This window comes from Crocodylus siamensis, chromosome 5 (genome assembly GCF_052110815.1).
Source record: "Crocodylus siamensis isolate JL-2025a chromosome 5, ASM5211081v1, whole genome shotgun sequence".
Classification (NCBI taxonomy): domain Eukaryota; kingdom Metazoa; phylum Chordata; order Crocodylia; family Crocodylidae; genus Crocodylus; species Crocodylus siamensis.
The window spans coordinates 28,321,581-28,344,912 of NC_143399.1; the positions used below are offsets into that span (position 1 = coordinate 28,321,581).

The 23,332-nt window shown below is 43.6% G+C and overlaps 1 protein-coding gene across 2 annotated transcripts in view; it reads right to left on the bottom strand.

Annotated features, from left to right (window-relative positions):
• Positions 1 to 22,993, bottom strand: part of DDAH1 (dimethylarginine dimethylaminohydrolase 1) — a 107,150-nt gene extending 84,157 nt beyond the window's left edge. Inside the window, exon 1 of one of the 2 annotated variants that reach the window (XM_090049443.1) lies at positions 21,907 to 22,993. In XM_090049443.1, coding sequence (XP_089905569.1) covers positions 21,907 to 22,356 — 450 coding nt within the window. In that variant the 5' untranslated portion in view covers positions 22,357 to 22,993. The remainder of the gene's footprint in view (positions 1 to 21,906) is intronic. The other variant, XM_090049442.1, reaches the window with a different exon arrangement.
• Between the last annotated feature and the right edge of the window lie 339 nt (positions 22,994 to 23,332).

Here is a 23,332-nt window from a genome sequence, read left to right on the forward strand (position 1 = left end):
TATGACTAGCCTCCAGCAAATCCACTTTCCACAGACTCCTGGATCCTTGCTCTTCCAGAATTTTTTTCCTAGTTCTTACAGACAAGGGGCATCTTTACATGTGCTCCCCAACTTTACAAGTCTAATTGGAATGCATCAGATCAGACTCAATTAATCAAGTCTGATGTCTATGAAAGTCTATGAAGTCTGCTCTAAGCAGAACGTCCCAGCAACCTCAGTCACAAGGATTCTACATCCCGCGCTTCAAAATGGTGGTGGGGGGTTTTAACTAAAGGTCATTTGACAAGCTTTAGTTAAAAGTGCTCCCACCACCATTTGGAAACATAGGGGTGCTGAATCTGTGACGGCGAGGCTGCTGGAGCATTCTAATTAGAACACATCAGAGCAGGTATCGGGCACATGTATGGGTGCCCAAGTTGTTGACCTTTGTGGATGGGGGAGAGCAGCAAATGTAATATACCTTGCTTTTAGCAAGTTTTGGACGCTATCTCCTTTGCCATTCTCTTACGTAAGCTAAGGAAATACAGTTTAGATGAGCAGTGTCAGATGCCCCATGGGCTAGAACCAGCCTGCAGAGGCTCTCTGTTTGGCCTGCTGGGCCGTTATCAGACCCTTTGGCCCTGCTAGCCAGGGTTGTCAGCGGCAAACTAAGCTTTCCACTGCTGGCCCCCAACTGCCCTCCCCTGAACTCCTTACCACAGTCACTGCTGCCGGACCCACCACTGCTGCATTGCCCAAGTGGCTGTCTGGATGGCCCAGGCTGAATCTTACCCACAAGAAGCCCTATGGTCCTCAGGTGATTTGGGCATCCCTGGTCTAGATTAAACTACTGTAAGGAGAGTGCATAACTCCAAAGACCATCATGCTCAAAAAGTAGTCATCAGTAGCTCAATGTCCAACTGGCAGGAGGTATCTTAAGGGTCTGTCCTAGGTCTCATACAATTCAGTATTTGTGTTACTGATTTGGAGAATGGAATCTAATTAGCACATTGGAACATGATACTAAACTGGATGGGGCAGCAGACACTTGGGAGGATGCGATTAGGTTTCAAAATGACCTTGATAATTTAGAGAAGTGATCTGAAATAAATTTGATAATATTAAATAAGGGAAAGTTCAGAGTACTGAACAATTAAAGGCAGAAATAAAAATTGGTGAATAACTGGCTACTGCACTATTGCAAAAAAGAACCTATGGTTTATAGGAAACTGTAAGTTAAGTAGACGTCAACAATGTAGTATTACTGGAAAAAAGCTAATAACATCCTAGGTGTTACACATGCTTGTCTGCAAAAGCAAATTTTCTACTCTATTCAGCATTGGGAAGTCTTACTATGTCAGTTTTGGGCACTGCACTTCAAGAAAGATGTGAACAAATTTTAAAAATTGCAGAAGACAGCAACAACAGGTATCAGAAAAGCATGATGTATAGGGAAAGGTTGGATGAACTGCAGTTATTTAGCTTAGAGAAGAGAAAGATGAGGGGGATTTGATAACAGTCTTCAAATACAAAAGATTTTGTTACAAAGAGGATGGCAATCAACTATTCTTTGAGTCCATGAAAGACAAAACAAATAGTAAATGCCATAAATTGCAATAATGGAACTTTAGATTGGATATTAAGAAGAACTATCCGAATATAAGGGTGGTTAAAAACTGGAACAGAGTACCTAGAGAGGTTGTGGAATGTCCATCATGGGAGGTTTTCAAGCGCAGGTTAGATAAATATTTGTCTGGGATGGTTTTGAATGAGATGTTCCCACACTGAGCAGTGATTGGACTAAGAGACCTCTTGAGGTCTCTTCCAGCCCCTTATTTCTACGATTCTCCAATAAGAGCTTTGTACACCTAGTATTCCTTGCCAGTCATTTGCCTGGAATCTTTTTTGAACGCTTGGGGTTTCAGTATATATTTACAGGTAATGTGGGGAAACCAGATATCTAATTTCTTCCTCAAAAATCTGTGTTTTACATAATTTAAACAGTTTAATAAAGTTGTTGAGACAAAAATATCACATACAAGAAGATGAAATAAGATAGGATATCTAAGCTTTGGTATTAGAAGTAGAATCATTATTTCTTTATTGTGGTATCAAAACATTTTTGACATCTGCACTGGGATGCCAAAATCACATCTTGAACGAGGGCTGGAAGAAGTTATTGTTTTTTTTCCTGGAGATAGTGCAAGTAGTGGCTCTGGATGGTATCATCTGCTATCTTGTTTGAGCCTGGATGGAATAAAAGCCTTAACAAGATTGCATTTGGGGTCTGAAACAGAGAAGACTGGGTAGTACTGACATATATGCATAGTAATCATACTGAACCTTATGATCCTACACTAGGATCCCCAGGAACAACCTAATCTGGCATGAGGCCTAAATTGGGGCTTTTTGTTTTACTATTAGTAAAAAAATCACACCTCAAGAATGGGCAGAGGTTTGATGCTATACAGTCCAGTTGGGAAAGTCACCTATTTAGAATATGTAAAAATCAATAAACCCAATCTTTAAAGTGATTATCCCTTAACTATTTAAGCTGTCCTAAATTCTTACAGCTGATATTCCTTTCTTCCGTAAGAAAAAAAGATATATTTTTAGGGTTTCCATGGCTACAGTAGTTATTCAACAACAGTTTACTCAGAGCAATCTAATTTGCATAAGATTTAGGATCACAGGAAATGGAAGGGACCTTACAATATCATGTAGTCCAGCCCTCTGCTCGAAGCAGGATCATCCCCGACTAAACCATCCCAGCCAAGTGTCTGTCCAACCTGCTCTTGAAAATTTCCAGGGATGGAGATCCCACAACTTCACTAGGCAGCCTGTTCCAATGCTTGACCTCCCTCATGGTCAAAAAGCTCCTTTTAATCTCTAACCTAAATTTCTTCCACTGAAGCTTGAATCCACTGCTCCTAGTCCTGTCACCTCTGGCCACAGAGGAAATCTCATTCATCTCCATTCTCTCTGTAATTACCCCAGGTATTTGAAGACTATCAAATCCCTTCTCAATCTTGTCTTCTCCAGACTAAATAACCACAGCTCTTTCACTCTGTTGTTAGAAGTCTTGCTTTCCAAACCTCTAATAATTTTTCTTGCCCTCTACCAGACTCTTTCCAATCTGTCCTCATCTTTCTTGAAGTGTGGGGCCCAAAACTGGACACAGTATTCCAGATGATTCCTCACCAGTGCTGAACAAAGCAAAATAATCCCTTCCTTTGATCTGCAAGTGACACTCCTGCTAATACAACCCAGTATATTGTTGACCTTTTTTTGCAACAAGAGTACACTATTGGCTCATATTCAGCTAACTGGTCCTTTTCTGGAGTACTTCAGCTTAGCCAATCTAAAACAGACTTCAAATGTCCACAAAAATGTAATGTGATGTCTGGTGTCTCCAGCCAGTTTTCTGCATGATATAGAACAAATCTGTCCAGCTAGTGCATGGATGCATGCAGCCAGCAAGGTCTTAATTTGTGACCTTTGGGTTCCTACCTTGTCACCACCCAGCTGCTGCTGCCATCAGTCTGGCTGCAGCACCGAGCAGGGGCTCCAGGCTCCTCCTTTCTCCTCTAGTTGTTACTTGACTCTACCCCAGGGGATGGGGTGACATGGCACAGCCTATGGCCAGAGCATACACATGCTGAGGGTGAGGCCAGAGCATACACGTGCACAGTGCAGTATGGGTGCCTATGCAGTGTGCAGTTCAGGGAGACCCTCGCTGGTGTGGCCTACAATGAGTATGGCGCTCCCGGGTGCTTAGAAGCTGGACAGCCCTGATACAGAACACTGACTTGTACTACACTAATGGTGCTCAGACAATCTGGCCCCATGGGATGGATGAATGGCACAGAACTGCCCTTCAGGCCAAATCCCATGCATGGGTCAATTTGCAAGCCTGACCCAGCACTGGGATGTGTGCAGCCTTGGTCCCTGGGTATAATCTCGCATGCTGGCTCAGCCCTGCATGCCAGATCTGGCCACGGTCTGACCCTGAAGGCTGTGGCCTTACCCTGTGTACTGGCACGATCGGGTGCAGAGGGCCACATCATCCGGCTTGCAGGATCCTCATGAGTCCAGAAATTTGGCTGTGGGAGCTGCGGCAATTAAAGCTGCCACTGCTTTCCTGCCACCACATGTCTGGACTCATGGGGAGCCATGGAGGCTGAATGTCTTGGCTCTGTTCCATGAGCCACAGGTTGAGCCCTGCTGTGCTCCACCTTTTAGAAGAGCCACTGTCACTTTAGTTAGAATTCTTAGGTAGATGCAAAGACATAAAACAGTGCATTAAACTGCAATGAACAAAGGGTCTTTGCCCACAGCAGTAATAATGGCATAAATGTTACTATCATTTTCACTAAAACAGAACCGTGTGTGCTCGTGGAAGTGACATTTTCTATAGTCTTGCTATGTGTGACGTACCATAATAAAGCACACTCCAAGTGTTTTGTCTGGGAAGCCCACCCTTTTTAATGGGGAGTTTAAGAACAATGACACCTCATTCAGTTTCTATGACAGCCTTGTTCTGAACCTCTCCAGAAAAGAATTCTCAAGAATTGCGCATAGTGTCAAATTACATTGCTGTTTTTGTTTCAGTTTGCTATAGTGGCCAATTGGGACTGAACTAAGACAGACAATTTAATTTTGCCAAAGAACTCAGGTTGGCTTTAAACAGAGACAGAGGTGGATGGCCAGTTATTTTATTAACCATTTAGCATCGATTTATACAGGCTTTCCAAAACAGAATACATTGAGTCTTTTTTTTTTTTTAAAGCAATGCTACCCACTGGATAGCAACTGATGTTTATGAAATCACTGTAAAACTCACCTGGGAGCTCTTTTATTATTCTCTAGATATATATCTATTTTTATCTTGGATTTTAGTACAGTATTTAGTAAAACAAATGGAGAAAACCAAAGATGAACGGTTGTCTTCTTTTAACAAAACACAGCAACAGAGTGAAAGATATAGTTCACGTACACAGAGGGGTGGATTCAAGGGGTGTCTGTGCCGATGCACCCTCCTGACACTACAGTCCTCAGCTGATCTGGGTACAAGGGGAGCCACAGAGGCGCTCCTGTCTTCCTCCAACTGTGGCTGTACAGGGTGCCAGCAGAGGATAGTGGAAGCAGCAGCACAGGATTCTCCTTTCAGTGCTGGCTGGGACCAGGTGCTGGAAGCAGGAATCTGTGCACAGCTGCTGCTGTCCCTGGCTGATGCAGGCACAATGCAGGGAAGGGGAGCTACAAAGCCACTTCTGACTTGCTTCTGCCCTGTGCTGCAGGGAGCAGCTGTAGAAAGAACCAGGCTCAGGTGGGTACAATGGCAGCAGTGTGCAGGTTCCTCCTTCCGCCACCTGCAGTAGCAGACACAGGAGCAGAAGGAGAACTGGACAGGGAGCAGGCACTGGAAGGATGAAACCATGTACTGCTGCTGTCCCTTGCCAAGCCTGGCTTACTGCACAGTCTCTGCCCATGGCCCCTGGCTAGAGTGGGTCAGATTCAGAAAAGTCTCTGTGTCCTTTCCTGACCCCAAGGTCATAACGCTGTTTAGCTACTGTTTTCTGAGAAATACACGTGGTTTATACACATCTTTCATTTTGATCAAATTCTTCTGAATTCTGGCGTGACTCAGTTATCCAAAGTCATACTGTCATTTTCCACTTCTCTCAAATTTACTTTTTATATAAAAGATGAGTGCATAAATAGACAGTAGAATTAATCAAAAATACTTGCACCTGGTTTTGCCATTCAGTAGAACCATGATTGTCCAATGCCACTGCTGCCCAGAGTAGGGGTGGGGGAAAAAAGGGAGGTTCTTCCTCCCATTCTACTTCGTTTGAGTACAAATGTGCTCCCTGTGTAAAAACACAGGTTCCAATTCTGTATAGGAACTGCTAGGCAGCTTCCTTAAAAACAATAGGTTCTAGAAGATTTCATCAAAGAAACATTTCAATACAGATGTCTACAGGCACTGGAATGACCTATGGATAATTAAAGTTCTCATAGATACGGATGACTCATGCTTCATGTCATACATTTAATAATCTGATTTTCCTTTCTGACCATACTTACACATGACTTACAAAGCAAATTCACATGAATGACAAAAAAGCCTAGGGAAAGAGAAAACTACAGAAGCTCTGACACTGTCTTCATAGGCTGATCTGAGCCACGAGAGCCCATGGACTACTTTGAAAGTCAGAGGAATAATGCAGATTAAAGCTTCCTATGTGGTCATTTCCTGCAGTATGCTCAATGGAGTCATGCTGTGTCTGCACTGAAGTCTGAATGCCTCTTTCAGTGTTAGTGTGAGAAACCAGAAAGGGAAAATAATGGTATTGGGAGAAATTAAAGTCTGCATGTGTTTATTTTTAATAAAGAGAAGTCACTGTTTTGAGCATGCATCCTTGCCTAAGTGCTGCATGCACTGTTTTGCTTGCTAAGAAGAAAGACTGACGTTTGTAAATCTGTTAAGAACACACGTGGAATCTGTGCTATTTCTCCCAATTCTGTATTTGTCTTAAGAGTCTGGAGGTTACTTTCCCCACCCCAGTTTGGCTCCTAAGGGGGAAAGGGAGTATATTTTAAAGTGACCTAGCCTGTCTGCTGCCAGAACTGGGGCTTGTATACATTTCTAAATGAGTGTCAAGAGAATTACATTAGCTCAGTATAAAATATTAAGAATTGTAGAATGAGGGTGAATAAGGTAAGAGGAAGTGCCAAGGAGACACCCAGGGAGGCAAGTGTGAACAAAGACTTATTGCTAGAATTTGGAAAACAGTAACCTCAGAAAGCTAGCAGAAGACAAAGGAAAAGCAGAGGAAAGAACAAGTATGTGAAGCGGGCAAAAGACTGAAGTAGATTTATTTAATAGGGTACAGGATGAGACAAGAGGGTTTATATTATATCATCTTGTAGAATAGGAGACAAATCAAGTTAGGTGTGCGTTTCTGGATGACATGGTGGAAGACGCATTAAAGGCCCTTCAAAAGACCTGCATATAGGGAGTTTCTCAGGACAAAGATTACACAGGGTGCCAAACGATGAAAGAGACCTAGTGTCTGCGCTATTCTTACTGCATATTATAAAAACTACAAAGACATCTAAATTATTTAGTGTAAAGGGTTTGGTGGGAGGATAAATTAATAACATTTTAAAAGCTTATAGTAGACAACGAACAAAATTGAAATTTTATATCAAGATATTTTGGACCATTTTTCTTCTAGAATTAGTTTCCACATTAATAAGATAACAAAAACACTGAAAAATTTGGAAACATGGTAATTTCTAATTTAATCACTGTAGAGATCATTCTAGGTACAGTAAAACATTCAAGAACTTAAATTTTTACTAGGAAACCAACATATACACTATTTCATTTTGGTTGCCTAGGATTTAGAGCCAAACTCTGGCTGCCTTACTCAATTATAGTAACACAACAAAAAAAGAAAGAGATAATAGATCTACTGAAATCACTACCATATTCCAGAGGCAAGGATTTTTATGGGTGGCATAGGCAACACGTAGAGGAGGTGTGGGGGTGCACATGCCCTCCCTGAGATTGGCGCTCACTGGCCGGGGAGTGGGGGGAAACGGCTGGTGCCCCCAAGATTGTGGGGACACCAAGAGAAGCATCGGCAGCACTTCCAGGTTTGCCACTGGCTACTGGGGAACCCCTCCACCACGGCTGGTGATCAGCTGCTGGGGGACCCCCCCGGTTGGCTGCTGGTGCCCCCCCCCGAATTAAGAGGCACCAGTTGCCCAGGGTGATATCTTTTATTGGACCAACTGCATGGTTAGGATATAGTTAGATAAGCTTTCAATTGTCAGCCATTCTTCATCAGGTCTGAGGAAAGAAGCAGGCACAGCAGTTATTAAAAACAGTGGGTAGGGCTGTGAGATTGGAAAGGGGTAGCAGACAAAAAATAGCAGAAAGAAAGAAGCTTGATTAATAGGAGAGTAAGATGGATCAAAAGGTCATTATCACCTGTATTGTGAAGGAAGAATTTCAGGAATTGTGTAGATTATAATATGCTATAAAGTCAATATCGGTGTTTAGTCCTCGGTTCTTAATGTCCAACTTAAACTCTCCTTTTAAAGGTGCTTGGTAGATTTCCCTTAAGTACAAAGATAGCGAGGACAGAAATGGACAGGTTGTTCTGTGAAAAGCACTCCTACTGGTATTAATGTGTCTTCCTGTGAGAGCTCATTCTGGTGCATTGTTGCTGTTTAGTTTCACCCATGTAGATCCCACGAGGGAATTTGGTGAACTGGACTAAATGCATCACATTCTGGGAAATGCATGTGTAAGAAACATGGATTCTGATGGGTTCATTGTGGGGGGGTGGATGTTGAGTGTTGTCACAGGGGGGATGTGTTGGCAGGTTCTACATCTATTGTTAAGACAAGGCTGTATCCTATTTTATGTCTGCTGAACACTGGGGAGTTTGCTTCTATTGATGAGTTGAGCAAGGTGACAGTGTTGTTTGAAAGCCAGGAGCAGAGGGGCTGGAAATATTTCTCTCAAGGTATGTTCTTTATTCTGTATAGGCTATAATTGCTTGATGATTCTTCTAATTGTTTCCAGGATGGGGTGGTAGGTGAGCTCCAGGGGTGTGCATTCACAGGGCGGTTCTGTTTGTGTTACAGTAGGTTACCAAAGATAAGTTGAGTGGTTCATTCAAAGACAAGATCTATTTCTCTATCATAGTCTATCTAGATTGCTACTTAGTCTACTTAGTTGCTAGAACAGGGAATTAGAAATCAGAATGCAGAATTAAAGTAAATGAGACTACTCAGAAAGTCCACCCCTTCTAGCAGAATTCAGAGCACAAGACACCTTTACAAAGGAATAAACTGACTGCGCTCCATAATAAAAATGGAGCAGTCACACATGTACAGCCCTTTTACAGAATAAGTTTTTGGTTTCCGGTGTAAAGTTAACTCACAAAAAGAGATACAGCTTTGTCCTCAGATGACTTACTATGGAGTAAGTGTTGCATGTCTACACTTCCACTCCCAATTTCATCCCAAGGAAGCTGTTTGCTCAATGCACACTGGTTCCCCTTTCCCACCCCCAGCAACCAATAGTGAAATCCTGTAACAGCACCTACTACAGACAGCCAGACTGAGAAAGCAGATCATTCATGTGAGCTTTGCTAGGAAATAAATTTACTATAGAGTAAAATCCATGGTGAGTAATTCTACAGTAACCGTGGGGTTTTTTCCTCCACACCCTCTGATTGAGACATCTTCAACCCCAAGATTTTGCAAGAATTGGTTAGAATTACAGATACTACAGTAAACCCTTGCTTTTGTAGGCTTCTTCAGTGTACATTAAGTTTTTTAATCAGCAGTAGATAGTTTGGACACTGAAAATCTAGTCTTTGAAGCTTCAGGGCAACACCCAACAGTTTAATTTCCTGACCTCTCCTTCTTTCTAAACAAACATTAGATTCCTTTCTGCCCAGTTCAAAATATTCTCAGAAAGACTGAAACTCTATTTGAATGAGAAGTCTGTCAGATTTCTTGAAGAAATGTGAAATTACCCATATTTTTCACATACTGCATGCCCTTAAATAAGATACGCAACTTGTTTTGAAAGGCAGAATGAAGAAGAAGTCTTCACTTGAAAATATCAGTAATGTCTATTATTTTCCCAAGGAAACACAGGAAGATGCAGTAGTGGTGTAGGATGAAGCAAAACACTGTGGCTGCTCTGTTAATCCCCTAGTTTCAGGATGGGACTGGAGCTGCTGCCTGAACTGAACTCCCTGGCCCCCCTTCTCTCCTTGAGCTTGAGCTTGAGCAGCATCTGTCAGGTCAGCTGAGGACCTGACCCTAACCAGCAGCACCTGCAGAGTCAGCTGAGCATTGATCTGGCTCCAACAGAGGGGTAAAGCAGTTTGGCTCCAGTGATATTGGGCCATTAGCTGACCTGGCAGGCACTACTGGCTGCTCATTCAGCTCAGCTGAGAGAAGGGGGCCAGGCAATTTGAATCAGCCAGCAGCACCTGCCACATCAGCTGAAGACTGATCCTTCTGGAGCTGAACTGCCTGACTTCTACTTGAGCAGCTAGCGGTGCTTGAGGAGATCATATGGCAAATTATAAGCAGAGAACACAAGATGTGTTAGAGTAGTGGATTTAAATATATTTTCATTTGTGAACCCCTAAGATTTTGAAATGGAGGTGCAGACCCCTTTGAAAATTTAAAATGGAGGTAAGAGCCTCTTTGAATTGCAAGTGTCAGTATTCATACTTTTGATTGATCATAAATCACCTTTCACAGACCCCTTAGACAGTCTGCAGACTGAAAACCACTGTATTAGAAGCATCAATATGCTTAAGATTTATTTGGACAAGACTCTAAACTGAATTGAATGTACACAGAATTCAGGGGAAAGCAAAAGATATGAGGAGTAGAAAGACTTTTATCCTACTTCTAATTTCTCATTGACTTCTTTTAAAGCTTTTCGGTTGGTTGGGTTTATTCGCTAGTTATATCAAACATCAATCCTTTGTAGGGGAATAAATATATCGTAGGTACTCATGACAGCATGCCAAGGCTCGTCAATAGTGCTGACCAAGTCAGTACATGAAGAATAAGCAGAGGGGTCAGTGTGAGTATACAAGATTTAAGCCACTGTGACAATTTGAATTATTCTAAGTGTTAATGAAAAACTTCAGTCTCTTCTGCCTCGGTTCCAGGATCAGTGATCTCTAATCCTCTGTGGAAATGCCAGTTGGCCTTTGCCAACTATGCAGTTACACTCCATTTTAAATTATCAATGAGCAAATGAAAGGCTCTGTTGGCATTAGAATGCCCTATAAAGAAATCACTTATCCTAATTAACTTTAGGGAGCTAGTGTATAGCCAACATCTTTATTAGTTTTTTTCTTATTAAGACCATCGCTATCCATCATTCATTTGGAGTCTAGAATTTATGTTACCTGGTAACACTCATCTGTACAGAATTATCCAGGTCTATGCTGTGCCCAAGGAGCTAGTCATCAGCAATGTCACCAAACAACTCACCTAAGACATTTGCAGTACTGTATACATTTCTTCATTTATATGTTTGTAATTCTTGTATTGCCACACTTGCACAATAGGGCAACTTCTGCCTTGTCAGAGGCCTGAACTGATTGGTCAATGTATCCATATCTGAAATAAATAATTTATAGTTGGAACTGATCTGCCCCTAGTAGTTGACTGGCCCTCCTGTTTCACAGATCCAAGCACTGTTATATACAAAATAGAATCACAAGCTCTGATCCTGGCACAGCCAATTTCACCTTTCCCTCTTCAGTCAGAGAAATTGGGTTCTGTTCAATTTACTGTGCATTAAGAAGGATTATTTTAGAGAAATAATCTGGAAAAGGAATTAAAAAGCACCCGAGTGCATCTTGCCTACTATGCATGAGCACTAAGGGTCCTACAGCATTTCCTATAGAAACCAAAGTTTGTCCCAAGGAGCTTTGCAAAAATTCTTTTTTCTGATCCTCTCCCACATGGCTTTATGGTACACTGGCTGCCCTGCTGCATTCTGAAGATACCTGCACATCAGTAGTACTTCATGTCCATAGTCCATGAAGCACTTGGAAAGGAAAGGCTCTGAAAAAGAGTATGTTATTCTGATTTATACCTTCAAATTGCCTTATGTAACTTTCAGCTGACTAAAAAAACCACACTGCTGAATTTCATCTCCTTTGGTAGGGATTACAGTTCTACTACTGAAACACTGGGAAGTTAAACTGTCTTTATCCATGGTGTTTAAATTTGCATATATTACTTCTTCACGTATAAAAGAGTAGCTCTAATTTAGTAAATTTGGAAGTGAAATTTACCACCCCTTCAACAAAACAAAAACAGGTGTTTATTGGGAATGCCTAGTTATGACCTTTGAATATACAAAAGTAGGGCCTGAAAATAGGGCTGTAGTCCTGAACCACAAGACAGGTCAACAGCCTAGTCATTCTATCTCAGATTTATCATAATGAGCTACCAAATACATGGAATACAACCAATGGAACTAGTTATAACTAACCACAGATACTTGAAAGATGAATGGAGGGCTCTTTCCTTGCTTTTACAGAGGAAGGGATTGCCAGATGGCTTCTTCTCTGCAGACATAATCTTACCGTTGGTTAAGAGAGATGTGATTTATCCTCTTTTGACTGACAGGTTTGCAAAAAGGTCATTTGCTTTCTTGTCGCTTCTAGCTACTGGAAGGCATGTCTACTTTTCATTCCCTTCTGGAGCCCTAAGGAGAGGGGGGTTTTTTCCTTCTCTTTGCTTAACTTCTCCCCTAAAACCATCAAGAGATGAGTTATATAAAATTTTCTACTATGGCAGAGGCTCCCTGCATCACTCTCAACTAAAGCAGCTCCATGTAGGAGGGGGAGAGAGCATGGGGGTGGTATTTTAGCCAAGCCTTTGAATTTCCATTTGCCTACAGAGGGTAAGGATGGTGTAGTGCCATTTTGTGCTATTCCAAAGAAAGACAGTGAGGGCAATGTGCTGATCAAAGCTCTTCAGATTAACAGACCCTGCCGTGTTTAGAACATGACCTGAAGAGTTCACACTGGAGTAACTGATTCTGAACATAGTGTTAAAACCAAAAGTTCTGCAACTGGAATAAATTCACTAACCACAATACTTCATTCATAATTACTTGGTTTGAAAAATTCACATGTCAGTGGTTGTGCAATGCTAGAGCAAATACCAACATATTTGCATTAGGAACTGGGTTTTTTTTTAAGATTTTACTTGCTGAATAAAGTCTGAATTCCAAGAAGTCTTAATTTGGAAACGAAAGTTTTTAGGCTGATAATAATGATATTTAATATCTTGAAATCAGATCTATTTTTCCATTAAACTGTAAAAGCTGTGATTAAGGTTATTTATTTTTCTACCTTGCTCAAATAATTCTGGAATGTGTTCACTTTACTGACCAAGCTTGAATTCATCTCTGTTTTTCTTGTTTTGCAAAAAAAACCTGGAGCAAAAACCAGTACGTTCCTAGAAACCGCTTCCTGTTTAGGATATTTTGTTATCAACCAAAGTATCTGATGCTGTTTGGTGGTCTCCTTGGTTTTAAGGTAACAAATTATTTCTGCTATGCCCAAGAGTTTAATCTATGCTATTACAAATCATTCCATGGACTTTATACAACTCTACAGTTCTTTACTTCCATTAAAGGGACATGGCTACAACTTGCCCTAACAAACAAGTATATCTAGTTCCCTTTGATTTAAATTACTTTAGTGCATCCAGGGGGGAAGGTTTGGGGGTGCATTTGCACATCTTCCCTTTGATTCCTGCTCCACAGCTTATTTTAAACTGCCCAGCAGAGAGCTGTCCTTCTCTTCAGGTGGAGCTGAGGGAGTCAATTGATTTCATTGCTCACTATTACCTACCTGATTCCTGCTAATCTCTTCAATTCATAGGTGTTAACAACCTTTAATCTTCTCAAATCAATACTAGCCTTATCTATTCCTGGTGATATTTCTTTGCTCACTGCCCAGCATGTCCAATAATGTTGTGCTGCTATCTAGGAACCTGTGCTGGGTGGCTTTGTTCCTGGGGAATTCAAACCCACAAACCAGAGACAGAGAAGTGAGGGGAAGGGAAGCAAGATGGACTTTGGGTGAGGAGATGCCAGGGGGTGTGAAGCACTAAAATAAGGTTTAAATGGTCAGACGACCATTTAAAATAAGGTTTAAATGGAGTGTGATGAGGATGGTGAAGGGCCAGGGAGTTGGGGTGTGATGAGGACAGATCTGTACAGGGTACAGTCAGGGACCAGGGTAGGGCTCAGTGAGATGTGAGAGTCTTATGGGTTTGGGGCATAATGGGGTGGGGCTGCACATGGGGATACGTGGAATAACGGGGGACAAAAGTAGAAGCTAGGGAGGCAGTTGAGGCTACAGGACAATGCATAAAGAGCAGTGAGGGGCACTTTAGGGTCATAGTTGGGGGACTTGTATGCAGGGAACAGTTCTGCCTGTGGCCAGGCTGGGGAGTAATAGCTGCCCCCCCCCCCCAGTACCAGATGCCTGTCCCACACTGGCACCAACACTGCCCCACAGATTCAGTTATATTTGTTGTTGCTTGGCTCCTAAAGAGAACAGTATAGCCCTAGACCCCTAGCATATTAGTAACGCTTCTAGCCCCAGCAGAGGGTACCGCCACCCACACCCTCTGTAGTGGTGGGGCTGAAGGTCAGCATCCAGGGCCAACAGGTTGGTGATGGTGAAGCCCTTGATGTGCAAGCTGAGGCTGCCCAGCAGTGCTGCCTTCTCACTGGGCACCACCGCCTTGTCCTTGGCACTTTCCTCTCAGCCCATCATGCTGCCTGGTAGCATCTGCCACAGACACTGCCTGGAGGTTTTTTATCCTGCTGCCCTAGCTAGCCAGCTCAAATCAGCTTTGGGCATAACCATGGAGGGGGTGGGCCCCGCTGCCCAACCCCTGGGATTAGTTGCTACTGAAGTTCCCTGATGGTTCCCACCTGGCACAAGCAGTAAGGCAGGTCAAGGGTTTGCATTATGTGTGCCCTGGGCAGTTGCCAACTCTGTCCACCCCTAAGATCATCTCTGCAGACAATATTCATAGTAGTCTATTTCCAAAACTTATGGCTTCCAGTACTACCCTACTCTGAGACATGTTGACTAGAAGAAACCAGAATTGCAAAACAATGGCCATAAAAATGGTGGAATTAACAAGATAAATGCTACATGCCACTATTTGGTCACACTGTTTTGACCGTCCTTTTGGGGAAATTTGTCACTGTGTCTGTCATCTTATGTAGGTCCGCTAACTTAAAGCCGCAATAATGGTATTCTCTTGTTGCATACTGCACAACACTTTATTGCTGCAATTATAATTGCATCATTTAAAAAAAACCCTCTAGATGGAAAAGGTTACCTCACAAAATGAGGCAAGAAAAAGTACAAAACCAAACAAAACAGAAAGATTATCAAGCTTCCTTCCTCTTCCCTAATAGCAATGGAATCAGAACCTCCCTTTTAATATACCAACAGAAACCATAGCTCAATTTGTTGCTGAAGTTCAAGCATTTGTGTGTGAATGGAACTTGCACTCTGTATGAGCTTCCCACATCACTGAGTCCCTCAAGCTCTGTGCTGTCTACAGATAATTTCTTGGTAAAGAGGTTTCTGGGGAGATTCCATGATCCCAACACCCGTCCCTCATGTCTCCCTCACATCATGGGAGGTTTGATTAGACTTCTAGGCTACAACCATCTCTCTGCTCTAAAGTACTTCCATCTTAGTGAAAACCTACAGAACTGTGGCCTCTAGTCTGAAAGAAATCTGACACATCCCTGACAGTATAGGGCTGACTGGTATACTGCTATTCAATGACAGCATTTTCATAATTTCAATCAGAATGTGTACATTTGACTTGGAATTTCCAAAAGATTAGGGGCTATTTCTTGATTTAGCGTAATAGCAGACTGTCAGAAAAAAAAAAAAGGAGTTAAGAAGATCACCTCAAGCAAGCCCCTCCAGAAGGATGTGAGGGTTGTACTAGGTTACTGCCTCCAAGAGTTCTGGCTCAACTGCCTGCTAAACCTATTGGGTGGGGTCTGTCCAGAAGCACAAGCCCAGGAATCAGCTAGAGCAAGGGCTCAATTAAGAGAGACTTTGTCTCTGAGGAGGCCAAGTAATTGTACTGGAGCAGGTTAGAGATACCAGGCTGATAAAAACACCTGCTAAAGCACTGAAGGAGAGAGGCCTTTGTAGCCAACCATCACAGGGTGGAAAGGCTTTAGGCAGAACAAGTGTGCAGGTAGATGTTTTAAAAATACTTTCTTTCCCCTAGATGCTCTATTCCTATGGTTAAATCACTGTTTTGGTTTGAAGAAAGCTCTGATCACTGGATAGGGCTTGTCACAGACTCTCAAAAAGAACCACAGGTGCAGAGCTCAGCTGGATTTGTGGGGAAAGCATGGAGTGATATAAAAACATACTGTAAATCTCTGGCCCAGAGGAGAGTTCCACCCTGAGATAGGTAAAAGCATGAGGTCTGATATGAAATGAATGCACTGATAAAGGGAACAGAGGTGCAGCTAGTGCTGCAATCATAATGTTGGGGATTACCAGAAAAGAACTGAAACAAACAAGGGGCAGTGGACACAAACAGAGAAATGGTAGCCTCCCCTCCCTTCTCTGCCAAGATTCATAGTTGACTGCTGCTGGGCACTTTCATGTCCATTAGCAAGTACTGTCATAAATAATTAAGAACTACAATATCACGCAAACAGTAGATCCTTTATGGTGCAATATCCTGGACTGGACTTGTTTGTCCAGTTACTTTTAAAATAAAAAACAACCAACAATTCATTGTGGATCTTCCAGCTATAGGAGCAAATTAATAAGGTCTCCCTATAGCGTAGAATGTGGGCTTCTTCCTTCCCAACCCTGCTTTTTTAATTCATAAGCACACATGTACACATTACCCAATGAAGGCAAGTAATCTATACCTGCTGAAGTGTTCCAAGTAGTCTTAAGATACTAACAATCAACTTTCAGATTGGTCTTGATTGTCTAGTTTGCCTTAGAATACCCAAGTTAAATCACAGGAAACCTCATCCCAAACACAATAGACAATTATTTTTTTCACTGCCACTAGAGTTTTGGACTTTGGAATAAAAACAACACAAGGATTTAGGATTATTTTTGTTTTATGCAATGACTGTTTAACATAAAATGCATAAACAGTCCAAGGAGCAAGGACCAGAACCCAAGACTTGCCCCCACCCCCACCCACCCCTTTAACCAAGTGCCCTAACCACTAGACTAGTGATTCCCAAACTCTGACAGACTGTGCACCACCAATTTAAAATGATACAACCTTAAGTACCACCAGCACATTTTTCAGTTCAACCTTAAGTATCATCAGTAAATTCTTGTCATATAAAGTAATTATAATAAAGGTGTTAACATGTACCACTGGTGGTACCACAGATTGGGAACCACGGCACTAGACTACAAAGTTAAGCTTTTTCTGGCTTACTTTCCTCCTGGCTCCTTGAATCCTGACTTCTTTATTACACAGTAAACCAGCATCATGAAGCACAGCCCCCTCACATAGCAGTTAAGGCACTCTCCAGGGACACATACGGGTTTAAAATCCCTCAAGCAGAGACAGACCTTGAACTTTCTGTACTAATGCTCCAACCATTATTTTATTATGTATTTCCTGTGTTTTCTATCATGAAAGAACCCACAACTGTTGTGTTTTGTGCTGAACTGAATGATGCCATGTATGTTAGTCATGCTCTGAACCCATCTACAAGACTTCTGAGGTCCCTCAGAGAACTCTGAAACCATCTATCTAATTTTTAGATCCAAAAGGTGCTTAAATGGAAGCCTGGCTCTTTTCTGTTCAGTGTGGCACACTTCTGGGCAGCCAAGGCTTTGGGATTGCAATTGTGGATGCATGCACATCTAGTTTTATGTAAAAGAGTCTCTTTTTTTGGACCTGCCCTCTAACCCCCGCTTCTTTCCTACAAATAATATTACATTTGTGAAAATGTCTCTGCAAATGTGCTTATTTTTCAAAGGTTAGGGTCAAGTTTTAACTCCTTTTTATTTAACCTTTTCACTGTTTTATTTATAGACTTTCAAGTCAGTTTGAATAAACATATATTGCAGATATACAAATATTGATTATGTTAACTGAGTATTTCCCATCATAGTTAATTTCAATAGTAGTGTGATCACAGAGTCAGCTGGGGAACAGAATACAGATACAGTCTTTTTTAAAATCTTATTATCTAATTAATTAATTGTCTCATTTAAAGATAATTTGTTACCATATGCATCCCCCTCCAGCACCATCCTTTTTAATAACTTCTAATTATGTCTAAAACAGTTTTCACATATGTAGGGTTACAAAAAGAAATATCAGGTCTTGTATTTTTGGTTAATGGGAAAATTAAACTTTGTTTCACCTGGCTGCCACATGCAATAAGCAGTATGTGATTACCCTCATTCCTTGTTTGCTGGTTTTATTACCTGGAGCAGTAATTGGGCCTAGTCCACCGTAATGTTATTTTAACTCTGCACAAAGACCTCCTCCCCACAAAGCCCCCTTTTTTCTTCCTAAACTCCTCCTATATAACCCCTCTTTAACTGCTTTCCCAGCCTCAGCTGTCTATTCTTGCCACCTGCCTCTAAAGTCCCAGCTGAGCTAGTAGGCAGGAACACTGAAAGAGAACAAAAAGAAAGAAAAATCTACTGGTTTTACAACAGATTCCACATTCTTGGCCCCCTCCTTAGTCCTTGCTCTGTAGTGCATGTATGGTGTAGCAAACAGCTACAGCCAATACCTGATTTAGTTACACTGCTTCATCAGATCCTCTCTAAGGTCATTCTGCATCAGCACAAGATAGACCCAAGGGTGGGGAAGAGATGGCTTTACTCCCTGCCTTTGGCCTGCCTCCAGCTTTTATTTTTGCAGAGGAAGCTTAACCTCCTGCCATTGCCACCAGTAGTGATTAGTTGTGAAGCTGAAGCCTCTTATCTCCCGCCACATTTTGCACTGTCCCCTTCCCTGATTTTTTCCTCTGCAAGTTTCTGGGATCCTTCTGAGCACAGACCTGGACCCAGGCTTTAATCTGTTCCTTTATTTCAGCTCATTAGCATGGTGGTACCAATGCTACAAGTAAAAGCAAGATGAGACTTCTATTTTGAGGCCAGCATGGTCCTTATCCCTACAGCAAGCCCCCTGGAAGTTCAAAGGGACTCTATTCAAGCATAAATAATCATGCTAGAAAAAACACAGGATCACTGATAACATACATAATGTCCGCTTGAGAAACAGCTGCATCTAAAAGTAAACTATTGTACACATATACAACTCTGTTAAGTGCACATCTGGATGCACTTATACAAATAAATTTGCCTCTGTGTATTTGAATGCAATGTCTGTACAATCTCTCTGACAGTTTCATTGCTTAATGAAGTATTTGCTGAAATCAACTTTTATTTTAGAAAAGGTAAAAATTAGATACAACTTCCCCACCTTTTTTTTTGTAATGAGGGTTGTTTCACAAAACTTCCAGAGTTTACAGCCAGTGGTCTCATATGAGCCAAGACAACAGGTAGAGGGAAAAGGGTTACATAATCATTCATAAGTAATCTGAATAGATGGTATGGCCCAATCACAATTTAATGCATCTACCGTCTCACAATATTTTTGTTTAGTTTGTTTCCCTCCTCAGAACCCCACCTCACTTCTCCCAGACAGACAGCAATCCAGAGGTATTCAAAAGCTGAGGGGATAGTTTGGTGACCCAAGGATGTAATGCCTATTTCAAGACTTAGCAAACAGAAGCTTGGAATTTTGAAGCAAATGTCTGTACAGCAGTAACCCCCCCACTTGCACGTATCTGCTAAAAGCCAGAGTCTGTGGTGTTTATAGATGTGCTCTGGAAGGCGGGGGGGGGGCACACTTTAATTAGCACAGCTCTGAGAGCCATGATAATTTAAGGCATCACATGTATCAGTGTACTGAAAATGGTGGCGGGGCACTTTAAACTAAAGCTCATTCAATGAGACTAAATCATTTGCCATCATTTTTCAGCATGGACAAGTCTGCTCTGACACACTACAATTTCAGCACATCACAGCAGCTTCCCTGCACGTGTATAGGAGCCCTGTAATCCTTGTAATCTCAGCTTTCTCACTGGTTTCTACTATGTATCAATTCAGGAGTTCAGGACTGAGCCCTAAAGCATTCACATTAATATTGTATGTTTTGTCACACATGTATCATGTGGCACTAGGGCATCTTTGTTCCAAATTTTTTGAAACACACGAGATCAAGATAAATTTAACTATTAAAATAATATAAGGCATGTGCTTTACTGAATGATATATTAGAATTACTCTTAATTTGTATTGCAACTGCAGGTCCATTTCAAAGGATGGAGCTTTGCAAATTAGAACATGGCACAAGTCAACACAATGGAAAAAGAGAAAGGATGAGTCATAGTTCACACTGTTCATTTATTTTCATAAAGTACTGTAAGTCAGAGCTGTCCAACTGGCAGGCAGTGAAGGGTAAAGTTGCAGCCCCCAGGCTGCTGACTGGCCACTAGTTCCTCCATTATTCCAGCTGAAACTCAGGGCTCTCCATCCCTCTTCTTGCTTTCATTGCCTGCCTCTGGCCCCAGGGGAATGAGGCAGGGCAATGCAGTGTGGCAGTGCAGCCCAGGGGTCCTGTGGCTTGCCCTTGAGTGTGTTGTGGGTGTGCAGATCCCAATGCTGTGGCCCAGGGGTATTCAGACCCCAACTGCTTAGAAGATGGACAGCCCCAGTGCAAGATATGGATGGCTGTTCATAACCTACTGGCAAATATGATGCACTTAAAACAAAAACAAACTCTTTCTGTTAGGCAGCCCCATACTGTGAAACCTACACTAAGGAATGGGGAGAGCCAGGAACAAAAAAAAAAAATGTGCACATCTTACAGCATGTGCTGCTTAAAACAGTTCAGTTACAGTAAGGTTATAACATACAATATTAATTATTTTGTGATGACCACGTTTGGCTCTTTGGTCCATGAAGGATCTTTGTTGCTATTGCATTATCTTTGCTGTTATTATATTATCTAACCGCCCTTATTTTTCTTCACTTCAAATCTGCTTCAGCCATTTCCCAAATGAGACCGTACCGGCTGCTTTTATTTCATTTTCTGGCTGGCTGATCTTTTCCCTCCCTGTCTGAATTGAATGCTAAGGTGCTTTCTGCCATGAGTCACTTCTGTCCTGGATGGTGGGCAAAAGGGCACCAGGAACAAGCTGAAACAGGATAAACTGGATCTAGATATGTTTTAATATGAAAAAGGGAAAAATCAGTATTTAATTGAGTAGAAGACACTACATCAAAAGGATTAGAACTGCGATCACACGGAGATGGAGAAGGGGTGGTATTGTATGGGAATAAAGGATGACATGGAAGCTTGTTTAAATGATTGGGTGTCCAGCTACCCAACACCTGTACAGGCTACAGTACTTAAAGTGATGCTCAATAAAGTTTAGACATCTTCTGAACGTATCGCTGGCTTTTCTGTCACCAAATCATTTACACTTACAAGGGTTCTGAGGAACTGACTTGATGGCATACTTTAAACAAGTGTAGCCAAAGCAGATTGATCTCAGCACTGTGAAGTGAAACCCTTGTGTGAAACGTGACATTTTGCTTTTGTCTGCACCCGGAGGCAAGACCCTCTTCCTGGTATCTCTTGAGCATGCTGACAATGTTTCACAGAAGCGGGGGCTGGCTGCCAGGGTTCCCCTGCTTTACCTGTGGCAGGTCTGGGTGCTCCTCTGTGTTGCATCAGGCAAAGTTTACATGATGGACTGTACAGGTGGGTTTGCACAGGGATGGTCCTGCCTTGGGCAGGGCGCTGGACTACGTGACCACGAGGCCCCTTCCAGCCCAGCTTCTCCAGCACTCTGATTTCTGCCCAGATGACAATGCAACACCAATCCTTGCACAACTGAGTCAATAAGAGGAACCGCAGCGGAGTATTTTGTGCACAGGGAGGGACTGGGTGAGGCTGGCTGGCAGGGTGCCAGGGTGGCCACCTGTGTGTGCAGGCCCCAAAACCAAGGCAGGCAGGACCCAGGCTGGGAGCAGCCAGCGCCTTTCCTGGCGCGGTCAGCAAAGATACAGGACCCCAGTGCGCTCAAGGCAGCCGGGGGTGCCCAGCCCTGCCTCTCGCCTCCCGCCCCGAGGACGAGCTCGGCAGCGGCAGCGGCAGCGGCAGCGGCAGCGGCAGCACGGGCGGGTCCCACGCGGCCCGAGCATCCCCGGCCCCGCCCGCCGCAGCTCCGAGCATCCCGCCCGGCCCGGGCACGACCCCCACTACCTCCTTCCTGCGGCTGGGCGCTCCGGGCCGCGTGAGCAGCGCCGTCTCCTCGCACACCACGGCCGCATCCTCCACGAAGACGCAGTCGGGCAGGCTCTCGTCGGCCGGCAGCTCCAGCACCTGCAGCCCCAGCTTGTGCCTGAGCACCCCCACGTAGAGCTGGTGCTCCCGCTCGGCGCGGGCGAAGTCCACCGCGCCGCCCTTCTCCACCCGCAGCGCCTGCTGACACACCGACTCGGGCAGCGCCCGCACCACGGCGTGGCTGCAGCGCCCGAAGCCGGCCCCGCCGCCCAGCCCGGCCATGCTCCTCGCCGGCCCGCCCGCGGACCCTGCCCGTCGCCCGTCGCCCGCCGCCCGCTGCGGAGCGCCCGCGCCCTCCGCGCGCCTCCCCTGGGGCTGCCGGGCCGCGCCGGCTGCGCCGGATTGGCTGCCCACCAGCAATGTTGCCATTGGTCCGGGTCCAAGACAGTGCTCATTGGCTGGCTGCTTGGGTGGGAACCGCGGATTGGTCGCTCTTGGCCGGCTGCTGCTTACCTGTATTGTGTTGTGCAAGATGGGCAGCCCCGGGGCGCGGGGGGGCCGCACCCTTGCCCGGGCCCTCGGGCGCTGCTCTGGGCACGCCCGGGGCCAACCCTCCGAGGCCACGAAGGCCACGGGCTGAGCTGCCCCTTGTCTCTTCAGCCACGGACCCACCTTGCCTCTCTCACCTGCCACCACAGCTGGGAAGGGAGCTGCTGCTGGGGCGCGCCCCGGAGCAGTTGCTTAAAATTGTTCTCACCGCTCACAACCGTTTTTTTAAAGAGGTTTCTTGTCAAGAACCAAGAAGGGGCCTTTTGAGCAGCCTGAGAGAGATTTTCCAGGGGTTGTTAGTGGGTGGCTGTGTTCCAGTCTTCTACGTCTCAGGGCTCCTCCTTCACCGCTTCACACATACTGTTAGAAATGGAGGCTGCACACAAATGGTGGCATGTTTCCCCTTCCCAAGTGTCATTTAGTTCTTGACATCTTGCCTGTCGCATTTTTTTTTAAAGCCAATGACCTTTGTATTAAAACGTGAAAAAGTTGTTTTTCAAGTTTCTGCAGAAAATTGAACCAGCCACAAATTTACAGCAAGGAAGTTTGGTTAGAGATTAGGAAAGCTTTCTCACAAAAAGGGGTAACAAAGCACTGCAACAGGCTATGCTGTGGTATCTCTGTCCTTAGAGGTTTTTAAGACCTGGGTAGACAAAATCTTGGCTGGGATGATATAAGGAGGGTGGGTCCTCCTTTGGGCAGGGGGTTGGACTAGATGGCCTCTTGAGGTCCCTCTCAACCCTAATTTTCTGTGATTCTTTCACGCAAATTCCCTGTATAAACGTCAGGGGATGGGAGGGTTAGGATCTTTTTTAAAAAAGAAACCCAGAAAACACGATAATTTAAAAAAATATAT